The 14,711-nt window shown below is 41.6% G+C and overlaps 1 protein-coding gene across 1 annotated transcript in view; it reads left to right on the plus strand.

Moving 5' to 3' along the window:
* CEP112 (centrosomal protein 112) overlaps positions 1-14,711 on the plus strand; it is a 131,795-nt gene that overhangs the window by 84,660 nt on the left and 32,424 nt on the right. Inside the window, exons 22-23 of the mRNA XM_072351644.1 lie at positions 5,647-5,709; positions 8,244-8,393. Coding sequence (XP_072207745.1) covers positions 5,647-5,709; positions 8,244-8,393 — 213 coding nt within the window. The remainder of the gene's footprint in view (positions 1-5,646; positions 5,710-8,243; positions 8,394-14,711) is intronic.

Consider the following 14,711-nt stretch of genomic DNA (forward strand, 5'->3'; position numbering starts at 1 on the left):
ATGACTGATACCAAACAATAAAGTGCATGAGCCTCAGAAGCCTCTGAACTCCAATGGAATTTTGTGTTATAAAGCTTGAAACCAAGTCAGCTCCTGGATCATCTTGATGCTGTTGCCCTTGAGTTGTGGAAGAAGCATTAGCTTTGACTCGAACCATCAGAGATATTTAGCAGCCTATCCCGTCATGATTTTACTGGGTGTCAGCAGTTTGTGTACCAAAACCATCTGGGCCTGAGTGATCCAAGCTTATCTGTAAATGCCTTTGTGCTGGAGTGGGAGAGAAAGACAGGGCACATGTGAGCAAGTATGATGCCTCGGTACCAGCAGTGTGTGATACTTCTGATGGGTAAAGGCAGCTCGTAAGAGCTCACAAAATTCACATTGGGTGCATATTATGTCTGTTAAGGCTCTGAAAAACAAAATGCCAGTGCTCTGGATATAATGTACTAAATAACCAATGCTCTGGAAATAACTCAAATAACCATTTGAATTTAGTTAGACCAGGAGAAAAACACAAAATATTTTAAAGCAACAGTTCTGGAATGTATGGAATTACAGAGCTGAGGGAAAACTGTTCTTCATGTACCACTGGGTAGGGAGTTTTTCATTTTCAACATCTTCACTAGGATTGCTCAGTTCATCTTATTTGAATGCCATAACATAACAGCCATTTGCCCCCCGGCTCCTCTGGCAAAATGTCACAGTACCTCTTCAGATTCAGATAGCATTTGCTGTCTGTCCTACAAATGTGTGACACATGCATCAGTGCCATCTTGTTATAAAGTGTATTTAAGGTATGGAACAATTTCATACTGGCAAGTATTAACCTGGTTGTGAAACCTTGTGTTGTATACAAGGCTTGTATCTTGGGCCTGATGAAGGTAGTGGTTCTATTCTAGTGTAAGGATTGGATAAGTTCAGTGTCGCACACCATGCGGTGGGAGTCTCATAGAGGAATTATTGGAAGAGTTAAATGGATGTATTTAATTTCAGTACTTAATTGCAGAATGATTCGAAGCACACCATTGGATCAAATGAAAGGACTGGAGAGAAGAGTTTTCCCAAGGCACAAAGTGCCCAAGCAGTTTTTCAGTTGGGCCCCATTAAGCACAGAATTGCAATACGCTGCAGAAAGGCAATTCTCCATACATGCAGAGGGTCAGATCCGTTTCTATTCATTCTTTCTTATTTTTTCGGAATGAAAAGTTCTTAGCACATGAATGAGAGCGCAGTCGGTTTTTTCCCTTAAGATGCATGTTAAAAAAAAAAAAGAAGAAGAAAAAGATTTATAGACCTACAAAAGTGGAACGTAAAATAGAAAATTAATAGGATTTGTGGGACAGATTGGGATTTCTATCATTCATTTTGAAAACCCTTGAAGTCATTTGGAACTTGACTAATTCTGTTAACATCATTTTGAATATTGAACTACTTTTAATAGTCTTTTTGGAGACTCAAATTACATATTTCAACTGGTATTTTTTCACTGTTACACAGAGATTCGGTTTTCCATTTGTTATCTGACTAGTGGAGAGAGTGCTAGAAACAGAAAGGGTTTGGACAAAGGAGGCCATCCACTGTCATTATTGGAGGCACATCAGGAAAATACAAGCTTCGGACTTTGAAATCTGTGTGAACAATCAGAGGAATTTAAAAGGTGATCTGCTGATCTCTGAACCTTAAGCAGTGCACACTGTTTTAACATCATTTGCTACATTTAGTCATTATTAAGGTCATTTTCTTTTGACATCTGTCAAATTAAACAATCTTGAGTTTTGGTATAAGGCATAATGCTGTCAAACTAGAAGAGAAATATTCCAGAATCTGCTCTGGTGTATTGCTGGTTGGTTTGTGTGTGTGTGTGTGTGTCTTTTTTTGAGGTAAATGGGCCCCATTTACATTCGTTCTTTGATGTTAAATTCTTTGCTGCACATCAGAGAACAGTTGCTTCTTCCCTGGAGCAAATTTTCTTTCTTCTTCTTCCCCCACCCTTTGATTTCTCTTTTTTTCCTCCAGTTTCCTTACAGTTTTATCTTACTAATTATGGAGGATCGGGTTATGTATGGCCATCATTCAGCGAGTTGCAGGCATTTTGAGAAGTGCTTAGTCCATAGTTAGTAACCCAAACAGATTCCTTAGCTCTGCATCTCTGGTAGTGACTATGGATGTACCCAGCAAGAGCTATCTTTGTGAGACTGCTGTTGCTTTGTATTGCTGAAATTGCAGTCACAGAATCCATTGCAAGACTGTGATGGATTCTTATATAGATGAACAGGAGGTCACTGCGCATCCTTAACTGTTCCAGATCTGTCTGTGTTTGGGTTGCAGGAGTGAGGGTTCATATCAATTCTGTAGCACAATAGAAATCCTATTTCTGACTTTTCCATCCAAAAATCACCATGTTGGAGCTGAAAGATTTGCACAGATTCGTACCACTCTAAAATTAATAATCATATATAAACAGCTACATTGTTGATAACCACTCAAGACAGCCTAGATGTCAACAGAATGCATTGTCCTCATGCTTGTACACCTTGCAGCGCTGTGGGAGCAGCATCCCTGCGCCTCCCCATCAGCCTTCTGCAGGTTCTTGGCTGTAGTGTGCTCAGATAAAGGTCTGGTTCCACTGAATGGAACCACATCTAAAAGCCTCCTATACATCTTACACCCAAAAAACTGCACCTGAAACTCTTTGTGTAGGCCATGCTGTGGTCTGCGTTTAGGGTACGATCACATGGTAGAACCTTTGCTACTTTATTCTTAGGCAAAGATGAAAATCAGATGGTGTCAGAATGGCACCCGTTAGTTCAGACATCACATCATGTCACATCTGTATTTCTAATGCTGTTTTTAATGCTTGTTTGAAATATTTGGTTGGAGTCGGTGCAGTTTTGCTCAGCAACCACAATAGGATGCTTTAAGGCTTCTTATAGAATTATGGTTGGTTTTTAAAACCAATTAACTGTAACCAGGACATAATCTTTTTAATGCAGAAGTCCTCAGTCTGTAATATAGAGTAACTGCATGTAAAATTGTCATAATCAGATAATTTTAGCCAAAACGTGTATTAACTGTGTGAAACTAAACAGAAGTTAATTTTTGAATCGGTGGGATTCCTCTCCGGCTTATCCAATTTAAACCTCTTTATTATAAAAATGGACATTACCATTGATATTCCTGACAAGTTTTTTTTGCCAAGCATGAATTTCAACAGCTACCTCTCACACACGGAAAACTAGTTTAAGGCCATTAACTATATTTGCAGTGCTGCCCATTGCTATAAAAAGAGTTAGACTTTAATGAATACTGGCTGACCCTCCAAGTGTTCACCTTCCAGTTGGATTCTTATTCATTATGTTTCTGAAATAGCATGTAACCTGAAAGTGAGGGAATGCCCTTCAAGTAGTACAGAGGCTGCGTGTGCTTTGTGCAGTGCACGAGGCGAGCAGCCCAGGAGAAAAGAAGCCCAGGAAACTGCTGCTTGTGTACACCGTGCCATTTTTAACCTTCTCATTTGTCAAGATAAATGTAATATAAATCCTCAGCTGTGTGTATTTACTTTGCTGTAAGTCTTTCCTGACAGAAAAAGTAAGTAAAAAGCCCTTCACTTTTTTTGTGTGGCAGCGCTATGTGTGCCCAGGGCTGTAGGTTTATGCTTCCCCAGGCTGCAAAGCAGCAGCTGATAGTCTGGAAGTGTGTTAAATGTGGTTCAGCTGCAGGTTTGAAAAAGGGAGATGTTCTGTATTTCTGCAGTAGGAGAACACAATGGAAAAGAGTGTTTGTGAGCATGGCCGTGAATTACAACTTTTTAGCTGACCACTGGGATACAAGTAGGAGAAACCGCCTTCTGCTGAGCATTGCAGTGCCATCTGTGCAGTTTGTGATGGAGCTGCGAGGTGTTATGGATCCAGGGAGAAAAGCTGCAGTCAGCAGTGGCCATAGGGGTTGGGTGGGCAGTTTTAGACAGCTAGAGTTGGTCTAAATGCATATTTGCCATCTCCAGGGAGTTTTGGTACCCATGGAAATCAAACCGCTCAAATAAGGATGCGAGTAAATGCAAGTGTTTGTTGTTGACTTGAAGACAACTTACTGGTATTTTGCAGGTTGGAATTTCTTGAAGCCATTGCAAAATAAAATGTTGTAATTGCTTTTAGATAAACTTGTAGGATGTACTTTGTCTTCAGATAGGAAGGAAACACTGAAATTCAGCATCTCTTGGATTCCCTCTGTCATGTCAGTCTTAGGTTGTCTGTTTATTTGTACTGACTAACATGTGAAATATGGAGGCCTCTGTATGCTGCATAATCTCAGAATTTGAAGGGATTCAAGGCCTTAAATTGCAGCATTGTATAAACTTGCAGATTATGTTTAACTGGCTGTAATATACTTACACTAAGCTGCACCACAGAGCTGCGTGATGCAGAGGATCTGAGCCTTGTCATGCTCTCCTGTAGTGCTTTGAAAACACTATCTGCAATTTTAAGCCTCTACATTTAAAGTCCACTAAAATCAGTATCACCATTTACTTGACCAAAGGGCCTCATGCTTGCAGAACCCGAGTTTAGCCTTGTAGCTGGACTGACCCATGTGGGACTCAGAGGCTTTGGGGCCCTTTGGTGGCTGTGGTCCCCAACCCATGGGGCTGACACGTGAAACGGAGGGGACAGATCAAAGATTGGAACATTGATTTTTGAAAACTTAATCAGCTTAAATTTGCTTCAGAACTCCACTTTGCAATATTCCATCCCCTAAGAAGCTGTTTTCCTTAGGCACCTCTCCTCAGATTGTAGAGCCAAGAACATGAGAGTGCTGAGGAGTTCATGGGTGGGCAGCGACATGTTGCTGGTGTCAGTGTGGTACAGTGGGACCTTAGAAGAGAAATGGGAATCAGAGTCGTGTCCTGAAAGTCAACTGAAAGTGTATTTTAATTATTATTATCTAATTATTATGGAAAAGAAAGTATTTGAGGGAAACCCTTACAAGCTGTTTTCCCCCAGAAGTAAGGAAGCACATCGTTGTTGGATAACACTGTGCCTTGTTTTCGGTGGATTTTATTCTTGATCACAGGGCTGTGAAAGAAAAGCCAGGAGCAGGAAGGAGCTGTGGTCACTTGGGCTGACACGCAGTTTGATGCAGCCTGTAACAAAGCAGGGGAGTGGGAGTGGGCAAAAGGAAGCTCTGATGTCAGGCTGCCCTGCAAAGTCTTGCTGTTGGTGCTGTACCCCTCTACAGCCTGTACTGGGGCTTGGGACTTTTTCCTTCCCTTTTTCCTTCCTTTACAGTTGCATCACCCCAATAAACTGGTGGCTGCGTTCCTTCCTCCCCTTCTTGCCACACGAACGCGCTCTTCTCTCTCTCCCCTTTTTCCCCCCCCCCTTTTTTTAATCCTCAGAACTCTTGATGTTTTTCTAATAATTGGCAGCAGAGGTACAATTTCTCCCCTCTTTCAAGCGATGAATAGTTGGCCCCAGATCAAAGGCGAGCCCTCGCGGTTTGCTGGCTGCCGCAGAAGGGTGTGGGGCTGGCGCGGGTCCCGGCTTGGTGATGGGCACGGCGGCTCGGTGCCCGGGGGGGGGCTGCCAGCAGCACACTGCTCACCCCAGCTCATCGGGTGCCTCTGTGTGTGTGTGTGTGTGTGTGTTTCAGGCCAACAGCCGGCTGAAGCAGATGGAAAAGGAGTACAGCCAGAAGCTGGCCAAGTCCTCGCAGGTAGGTGACGAGAAGACAGGAGCTTCCCATGAGCTCATTTGATTTGGAGACCTGATGAAAAGTGTAATTACTTCTGCTCTTAAGTGTAGGTCTTTATGATCAAGTGAAGCTGTAACCGTTTGTCAAATCAAACACAGGGAGTCTTCCTTATAGGTTGAGCCCTCTGGGAAATGCAGCCCCAGCAGCAGCCCCTGTAAGCAGCACAGCCCATGGAGCCCAGAGCCCTGCAGATACCAGAGCTGTGTCTCTGTCACCAGGTGGGCTTTGCCCACAAGGCCAATGTTAGGGCTGCAGTTCTGGATGGACATTGTGCTGGTGAGCATTGCTCCTACCCAATCTTTATGCTGAATGTGATGAGGAACCAGCACAAACTGCCCAAAGAGGTGGTGGTGCCCATCCCTGGACACACTCAGGTCAGGCTGGATGGGCTCTGAGCACCTGTTAGAGCTGTAGGTGTCCCTGTTCATGGCAGAGCAGTTGGACTGGATGGTCTTCCAACTCAAACGATTCAGTGAATCTAGTTCAGCACTTTTTGCCTAGAATAACATTTGGAAGAATGCAGAATCCTGAAAGCAAACCATTTTTACATTGAGTTTTTATATTCTTCGCTGTAGTCTTTAGAACATGGGAGGTGAAAATGTGTGTGCTGAATTTGCATACATGCTTTAGGAAGCTAAGACAGGTTTGATTAGGTTTGATTGGCAGGCAGTACTGAACTGTGAAAGATGATGGAGATGCAACCAGAAGTTAATCTTTTAATAATAAGAAAATTGCCATGAGGATTTACATGGAGGTGTCATTCTTCTCATTCCTCCCAACCTCAGCACAGTGCCTTCCTGTTACTTTCAAAGGCGTTTTCAGCAGTAGCAGTAATAGTCTATTCCTCTATTAAAATCAATAAAAGCACTATAAAAAAGAGTTTAGAACCCTCCAAACTGGACAGAGGAGGTCAGTGACACAATGAGAGGAAATTGCAAACTCTAAAGTTGGCAAAACACTTCAAAATGTGTAAAGCTCTTGGTTTCTACTTACAGCCTCCTTTGGTAAAACTTTAGAGAGAGTAAGACTTGAAATTAAGGGCCTGAATAGCAGAAAACTTGTGAAACCCAAAAAGTAACGTCATGCATGTCAGACCTTAAGGAAGAGACTCTAATTTACCTCTTGTCTGTCACTTTTATACCACTGACAGCTTCTCTGTGCCAGAACAAAAGTGGGTCTTGGTCTGTTTGAGAAAACAGATGGACTAATTCAAGCATATATTGATTTTTAAACAAGGGGCAAGAGAAATGGCTTTAATTGTTACAGTGGGAGCACCTATGTAGCACAGTGCAAGGCAGTAACTATCTGGTCTAAATGTCATAATAAATTTTGTCAGGCTGAAATTTATTGGCCTGTAGAATAGTCTCAAAATGGAAAAACCTGGAGACGTGTGTTTTTTAAGGTAGGCAATGCTGCAGCTAACACACACTGTTCTCTTTATTGGGGAGAGATGGACCCAGCGACCAGACCTGGCATTCCTCTGTGCTTTCTGGGGCAGACACAACACATACATCATATGTCAGGGCTGTTTGGCACAATGAAGACGTTTTACCCTAATGTCTGAATTTCTTTACTTTTATGGGTTTGAATCAAATCCGCGATGTTTCTTGAGCATAGTCTTTTTCTTGCTCAGTATTAATAATGGGTCAATTGCAACTTTTCTTGTGGTCACGTTGCTGACAACATCCGTCTAATCTCCTGCTCTGTGGCCTCTTGGAGCATTCACTTTTAACACCCACAGAGAGAAGATATTTCAAGAAATTTCCTCTGAAGTTTATGCAAAGTAAACAGATTTTTTTTCCCTTTAAAGTACTGCACAAAGCAGATCTTTCTCCATCAATTCATGCTGAAATTCCCTAGCACGCATTTCAGAATTCCTACGCTAGTCCAGCATCTTAACCCAGTAAAAACTTTAATTTTCACATCTGTTATATTAATGGGTTATTTCAGCTTTTTGTTTTTGTTTTTTTAAGTGGCAAAACAAAATATACACCTGCTTTGCTCCAGCAGTTGAACCTTGAGCCTGGATATGTCCACTAAAGTCAGTGGCTCTCCCAGCATTTCATCCCAGCAGGTGAATGTGGGCTCTGTGGAGCTGGAAGGTATCACTGTAGGAAACCAACACAGTTACCTTCCTGTAAATTTGCAACACTCATTTATATAATATCACATATCTGTGATATTTCAGGCCAGTGGAAAACTGCAAACCTGCTATATTTTGAAGACCACAGATGTGCTTTGTTCTCATGAGTAAATATTTTGGAATGTCATAGCGGCAAACTCTTCCAAATGCTTTCTGTTCAGCAGTTTTTGTTATTTGCAGCCTCACTGTCTTCCTCTGTATGACATTTCCTGCTTGCCAGTGTGCAATATGATAATTGAGAATATTTGGTTTGCACAGCAATGTGCCAATGCCATGCTCTTACCAAGCATAAAAACATGCAAAGTACATGCCTGTTACTGAAGAGAGATTTAGCATGCTGTTTTCTTTTTAGATCATAGCTGAACTTAAGACAACCATTTCCTCTCTGACAGAAGAGAACAGCCAGCAGCAGCTCGCTGCAGAACAGCGGCTCCAGGAAGTTGTACAACAGCTTGAAGATAAGAAGCAGCAGCTGATTACAGATAATAACAGAGCAATCAAGGTAATCTGGGGATTTTAGTTGCTGATGCCACTAGCTTGGTTGGTGTAATTAACTGCACTGTTCTGCAGTGGGCAGATGAACTCAGGTATCGTTCCTGCTCACACGGCACTTGCTAATTCCATTGACTGGACTTTGGCTTTGATGTGTGGGGTGATTCAGCCTCTGCTTCTGGCTGGTCATGTCCCTGCATCAGAAGTTGGGGTTTGGCAAGTCTAATACATCCACTTCAATCAAAAGCTCGAAGCTCTGCTTTTTTCCTAATGTTAACTCAGGTATTGTAATGTGTTTTCAGCACCTTCATATGGTGCATCACAGCAGCTTCCATTTGGTTTTCACAAAGCAATGGCAGCATTTGTGATTAAGGAGACAATGAAGGAAAGCATGCTTTTAGTTCCACTGGAAGCTGCGTGCAAAGTCTCTGCTAACTATGAGGGAAATTGAGGTGGTTATTATTAACATTTCTATGTACTTTGTTTTGCATCAGAGTTGCATTCTCTGGCACTTTATAAGCTTCTTTAAAGAAGCATTGAGAGGCTGATGGTGTGAGTACCTGGGCTGCGTTTCTTGCTGCTCACACACCTTGCCTCCAGTCAGTTGCAGAGGACTCTTTTTAAATGTTTTTCCTCTCAAAGTAGTAAAGAGCAAAGGAAGATCCTTTGAGAAGGTGTAATCTGCTGGGCTTGACAGCTAAAGCGCCTCATTAAAAATGGTGTAGAAGGAGAAAATGACTTTTTTCTTAGTAAGGGACATTCACCTTTCCAAACAAAGAATGGCATTGTTAAATCTAGGAACTCGTGAAAAAACAACTCCTACAGTTTTTCTGACTTCTTGTGTTGAAAAGAAATGGTGGGAATTTTGCATGTTGGAACTGTCTGCTGCTCACGTAGGGTACAATTAATGTTGTCTTCTAAATGTGAGTGACAATGCACTTAGGTTGACATTGCTATTTTGTTATTTGGAGAGTGCTCTCTTTCCTTTTGCCATGAAGCACTTAATGGTGTTTTTCTCTCAAACTTGTGCCCTCATTTGTGTTTGTTTCTTGAGGAGCACGATTTTCTTTCTGATGATTCTTTAGTCTATTCTGTCTGAGGTACACACATATAAGCGTTAGCTGTAATTTGTTATCCGAGTTGGATCAATGGAGGTGGGTTTTATTTCCTCTGGGATCTGCACATAGGATATTGCTAAGTGCCATTATATTTTGGAGTACACCTGGGATGATGCCACTTACAAACAGGCACTGTTAGTTCCCCAGCATAACAGTGGCCAACTGGGTGTACAAAAGCATTGTGACAGTGGAGCCCCCTTCCATGTGGTCAGGAATACACTGAGATTCACCATTTGTCAGTTATCGCTTTGTAAAACATGCTTGAGACTGTTTGCCAGCTTCTTTTCTTCACACCTGGTGTGCGTGCTACTATTGGATTTATAGATTCACCAAAGTTGCCTTTAATGGAAGCAATTCAGCTGTTAGTAACAGCAGCTTCTGAACACTAATGGCTATGGATTCTGTGAAATCCTTCTCCATGTAAATGTGTTTTCTGCCATTATAGACTTAATTTAGACATCATGTCTCCAAATATAATGAAATACGTACAAACCAAAGGGGAATTGTGCACGGTGTTTCTGAGCGGTGTCCTGGTGCTGTGTCTCCTAAGATTTGGTCAACACAGGGAAGAAATTGCAGATGTTATATTTGGAGATCTGGAACTTCTGTTCAGTCTCATTAAGGTTGTACTGGAAAAAAAATCTTCCTTTGAAACCACTGATTTATTGGTAATGAACTGAAAGCCAGATATCTGAGCAGAAAATGCTTAGGAAGATGAACTGCTGCACATACATCTACAAGAGTAAAGAGATGTTTTTAATATTCAATCACTTTGTATTTTTAAGAACCACACATACTTTCTAGACAAGCATATGCAGAAATACTTTGCTTTTTATTAGCCTGGGGCAAAAAAAAACTGTTCCTGGTGAAGTGGAATCCTAGATGTACTGGGGATAGGGAAAGGCATCTATCCCAGGGTAAGCTGAAGACCATGAGAGTTGATTGAAGAAACATTCTAAAGACAAAGCAATTCTTAATACGTTATAAGCCTTACAGAGGAGCTATTGAAAAGGCTATCACTGAAAAACAGGCAATTGCTAAATATAACGTTGATTTAAGCTAACATTGAGGAACAGATTGCAATATCCTTTATATGGTATTGGGTGACTTCCTGTAAGGCCTTCCACTTATTATTCTTTTCAAAGGGAGAAATATATTTTTACAGAAACCAACTGGCTCTCAGAGAAGTTCCACGTTTAGTCAGTAAAGTGATATCCAGATGTGGATGCCATAGTACATGATTTTGATGTTAATGCAAATTCCTGACTCTTTTCTAGTTTTCTAAGTCCTTCTTATTTCATGATTGTATCCGTCTCCAGTCTTGATTTTATTTTCAATGGTATCTTAAGCATTAGTGAAAAAAGAGGTAAAGAAACTTAAGAACATTTTGCTTCTTTTGACAACCTAAAAACCCAATCTGAGCAACCCTTTTAGTCTTCACATGGCCTCAATTTGGGTCAGTTTGAGACATGCTTAGAGTACTTGGCATTCTGTATTGCACTGCGATTTGTCTGGCCTAGGGCAAGCCAAGCTTCGTGCTGTCAGAGTCATACAATCAGGGTAAAAGCTTGGCTGGTGAACTTCCTTTCTTGTGGCTTAGGAGGTATCCACTTCGGATACCACCAAATTACAGCATCCAGCAGCGAGCATCCAAGTTGCAGTGATCTGACACAGCGCTGAGCAACGAGGTGCAATTGCTATTGCTGCCTCCTTCTGCTGGTGAATGCGAGCCTGCTGGGATTATGACAGCGCTGGCACACGGGATGGCCCCAGGAGCACAGCTCTGTGCTGTGCAGATCTCTTGGCTTTGAACTTTCCAGGCCTTGCACTCCTTGTAGCACAGCACAAGGGCTCTGCAGTAGGCCTGGCATGGGGCAAAGCCAGCGATGCTCACCTGGTCTCGGTGCCATGCTGCTCCCCTAATGTGCTTACACTTCAAAGATTAGGAACCATGGGTTTAGATGGCAGGATTAGTTGAGAGCACAATTATATTAATGCCCTGCAGATGGTTGGAAAAGCTTCTTAAGTTGCAGTGCCTGTTAACCTATTTGTGATGCTTTATGCAGGGATTTTGGTAGTTTTCGGATGCTGAACTCTTGAGAACGTCTATGCAGGAGCTCTGTTGGTGATGTAAGTGCTGTGTAAACTTATTAAGGCTAAATTTAAACTAGCTGTCTTACATCCTGATAGCAATCTATCCACAGCAGCCAGAGCTCAGCACTGTCAAATGGTCAGAGAACATTTAGCTAACTGTTCTGATGCTGTTGGCAGCGGTTACTGCCTGGATTCAGCTCTAGCATGTAGCCGATTGCATTGCAGAGATACCTGGAGGTGATTTATGAAACCCTAGCCTCTTTTTTTTCTTCTTCTTCTTCTTTTTTTCTTTTTTTTTTTGGTGAAATTCTTTCGGATTCTGGGATTGAAAGTGCTGCAGAGCTGCAAAATGGTCAGAATATTTTAGTGCAGAAGTAGATGGCCAACTGGGGACTCCACATCAAAAAGCAGATTGTGGAAAGAAATGGATGATGGAGAGCATGCAGCTACAAACCCACAACAGAAGGGGAAGAGAATGATGCTTTTTTGCCAGAAGAACCACATTTGTTATTTGGCTCTTATTACTGATTCTAGAATTCTGTTATATCCCCTGAATTAACACCAAAATTTCATTAGCAAAACATGTTTTGAAGATGATATATTTCAACACTTTGTGCGTCAGCCAAATCATGATCAGATTAATTCCATTAATAAATAGAACTTAAAGGATTTCTAGGAAGGAATGTCGTACAATAACGTTCCTCTACATGTGAAGAAGTTTGAAACAGTTGTTTTTCTTTGTTATGTTTTAAAATGTTGAGGGGGGGAAAAATCAAAAGTGTGATTTATAACCATAGCAGCACAAAGGAGAAGACTTCTGGTTTGAACTTGTCCAGAGTAATGCAGGCACTCAGTACTCTCAGCAGCATCATATGTGCGTTAGATGCTGCCCTATCTTGGAGCAAGAAAATCATTTCCTCTGTGCAAACACTTGGCTGAGCCTTTATCAACACAGTGACATTTCTCAGTGCAAATACCAGAAAATACTCTGCTGTCACTGTCCCTGTGTGAGGTATCCTGCCTGGTAATCCCCCTTCCCTTTCACCTTTGGTTCCAGCTAAAAGTAAAGCAAACAGTTTTAAGCCTTGGGTTGTTGAAAGCATTCAGAACATTTCTTCAAGGGCACCTGATATCTTTGTTTCCAAAAAGTAGTTGTCAAAATATACTGGTGGTGTTTGCAAACCCCTCTAAAACGCAGTATAGGAGAGAAACGATGTTTTGAAAAATGTTGTGAATAAACTCCTTTTAGTTATATCTTAACATCAGCCATGTTTATTAGCAAATTCCTCTTGTAATTACAAATAATATTTAGTGTTGAAAGAAAAAGCATGTCGGAACTGTGGGAACGTGAGCTGAGTGACGGGAGTCCTGCAGAAGTATTCAGCCTGTTGTCCTCAAAGCACCTTTTGGTGCTCTGGAATTACTAAGCATTTCCCAATGATGTTTTTAATAAGAAAAATTACAATTTCTTGGTTTTAAAGTCCCAGGCAAAGCTAGCTGTCTGTGCTTTAGATGTCTCATTAATGCTTCTGAAGGGAGAAGATGCACTGTAAGTGCACTGTACGGGAAAGAAGCACTTTTGGTTCTGTCTTAGAAATGAGACAGCACAGTGTAGGGCTTTCACTCTGTCTGGGTTTGTGGCAGAGCTGGAAGTTACCTCCAGCTCCTGAGCTCCGGTCAGGGGGTGCATCCATCCTTCCTGCAAGGAGCTTCAGGATCCAAGCAGTAACAGGGTTAGGGGCGGGTTGGGGTCCAAGCAGTCACAGAACTGCAGTGCTGCGTGGTTGGAGTGGTTCTTGGCAATGAGCGAGCGCAGTGTGAGGCCACATCTAACGGTACGCTTGCAGTCTGGTCTTTGAGAGCCGGGCCAGTTCCGTTCTTTACTTTTTTGTTAAAGCTTCTGACAAGTTTCCAAGCTGTGGCAAATAAAGGGGGAACAATTTACATGTTCAGCATTTTCTTTGTGTGTACAGCAGAAGGACTGTGCTGGCTAGCTGTTCAGAAGGCTCTGGCCATGTGTAACTGATAGCACTGGCAGCATAAAGAGGAAAAAAAAAAGCCCTGCAGGCTAACAACTAGAACCTAAAATGTAGGGTAAAGTGAGGATATATGATTTCAGTGACTTTTTGTCAATGAGTCTTGACTTCTCCACCTTGCACTGATACAATAATGGTAACTTTTATAATGTGGACTGCTGTTGAATAGCTGTAAGAGGAACTTCAGCCAGTAAGATGCATTATTTTTTAGTAAATCTTATTGTAATGTTTATCTTAACTTCTGTGATTTTTTTCTTAAGGGTATCAATGCCTTTAACAAGGAGATAAGCATTTCACTGTTGAAGCTGGCTCATGTCTTATAGGACATCTGGTCAGAACATGCACTGCAGTTTGGGATGGTTCGATGACCACAGACATGCCAAATTCTGTCAGTCATTGGGGATCTTCAGGGATGTGTTTGTCACCAAGTTCTCCAGAGAGATCTCAAATCCACCTAATTGCCTTTGTGGCAAAGCATTAGCATCCTAAACCATTTGGTGTGGTGAAATAAAGAGTTTTAAGGGACTATCTTGATGTTAAACACATTTAGTTGTTCTTCATGGGTCTCTACGTCTTTGTTGCTAGCTTTAGTCTGTAATAATAGTCATAATTCTGCAGTGTCTTTATTAGTGGGGAATTATAAGGCACCAACATAGAAATTTTTGTACCTTGGCGTTGTAAAGCAGTTGTGAAAATTTACCATGCAAATGACATTATCTTGTTCTTAATTTCCTATATCCTGTTTGATCAGCAGAGGGGCTTGTGTCTTCCAAACAGATAGGCAAATGAAATCTGCAGGGTGTTTATGCTTTAGATTTCTCTTTTACGTGGGGTCCAAGCTCAGAAGTACCTGCTTTTCAGCCTTTGTTGATGTGAACATTAGTTTGACCCCAATTCATTTTGTAAGAGAGATGAGGGTTTAGCCCCAAGCTTCTTGGCTGTTGCTTACATTCTGTCTCGTGATCCCATTACGTGGCTGTCTTTAGAAAGGCTGTATCAACACAGTCATGAATGGCAATGGTAATAAAAAAAAGGCTTAATTTTGTGTTAAGGTTAATCAGCTATTAATAGCAACCAACA

Source organism: Excalfactoria chinensis, chromosome 17, assembly GCF_039878825.1.
Source record: "Excalfactoria chinensis isolate bCotChi1 chromosome 17, bCotChi1.hap2, whole genome shotgun sequence".
In the NCBI taxonomy this organism is placed as follows: Eukaryota; Metazoa; Chordata; class Aves; order Galliformes; family Phasianidae; genus Excalfactoria; species Excalfactoria chinensis.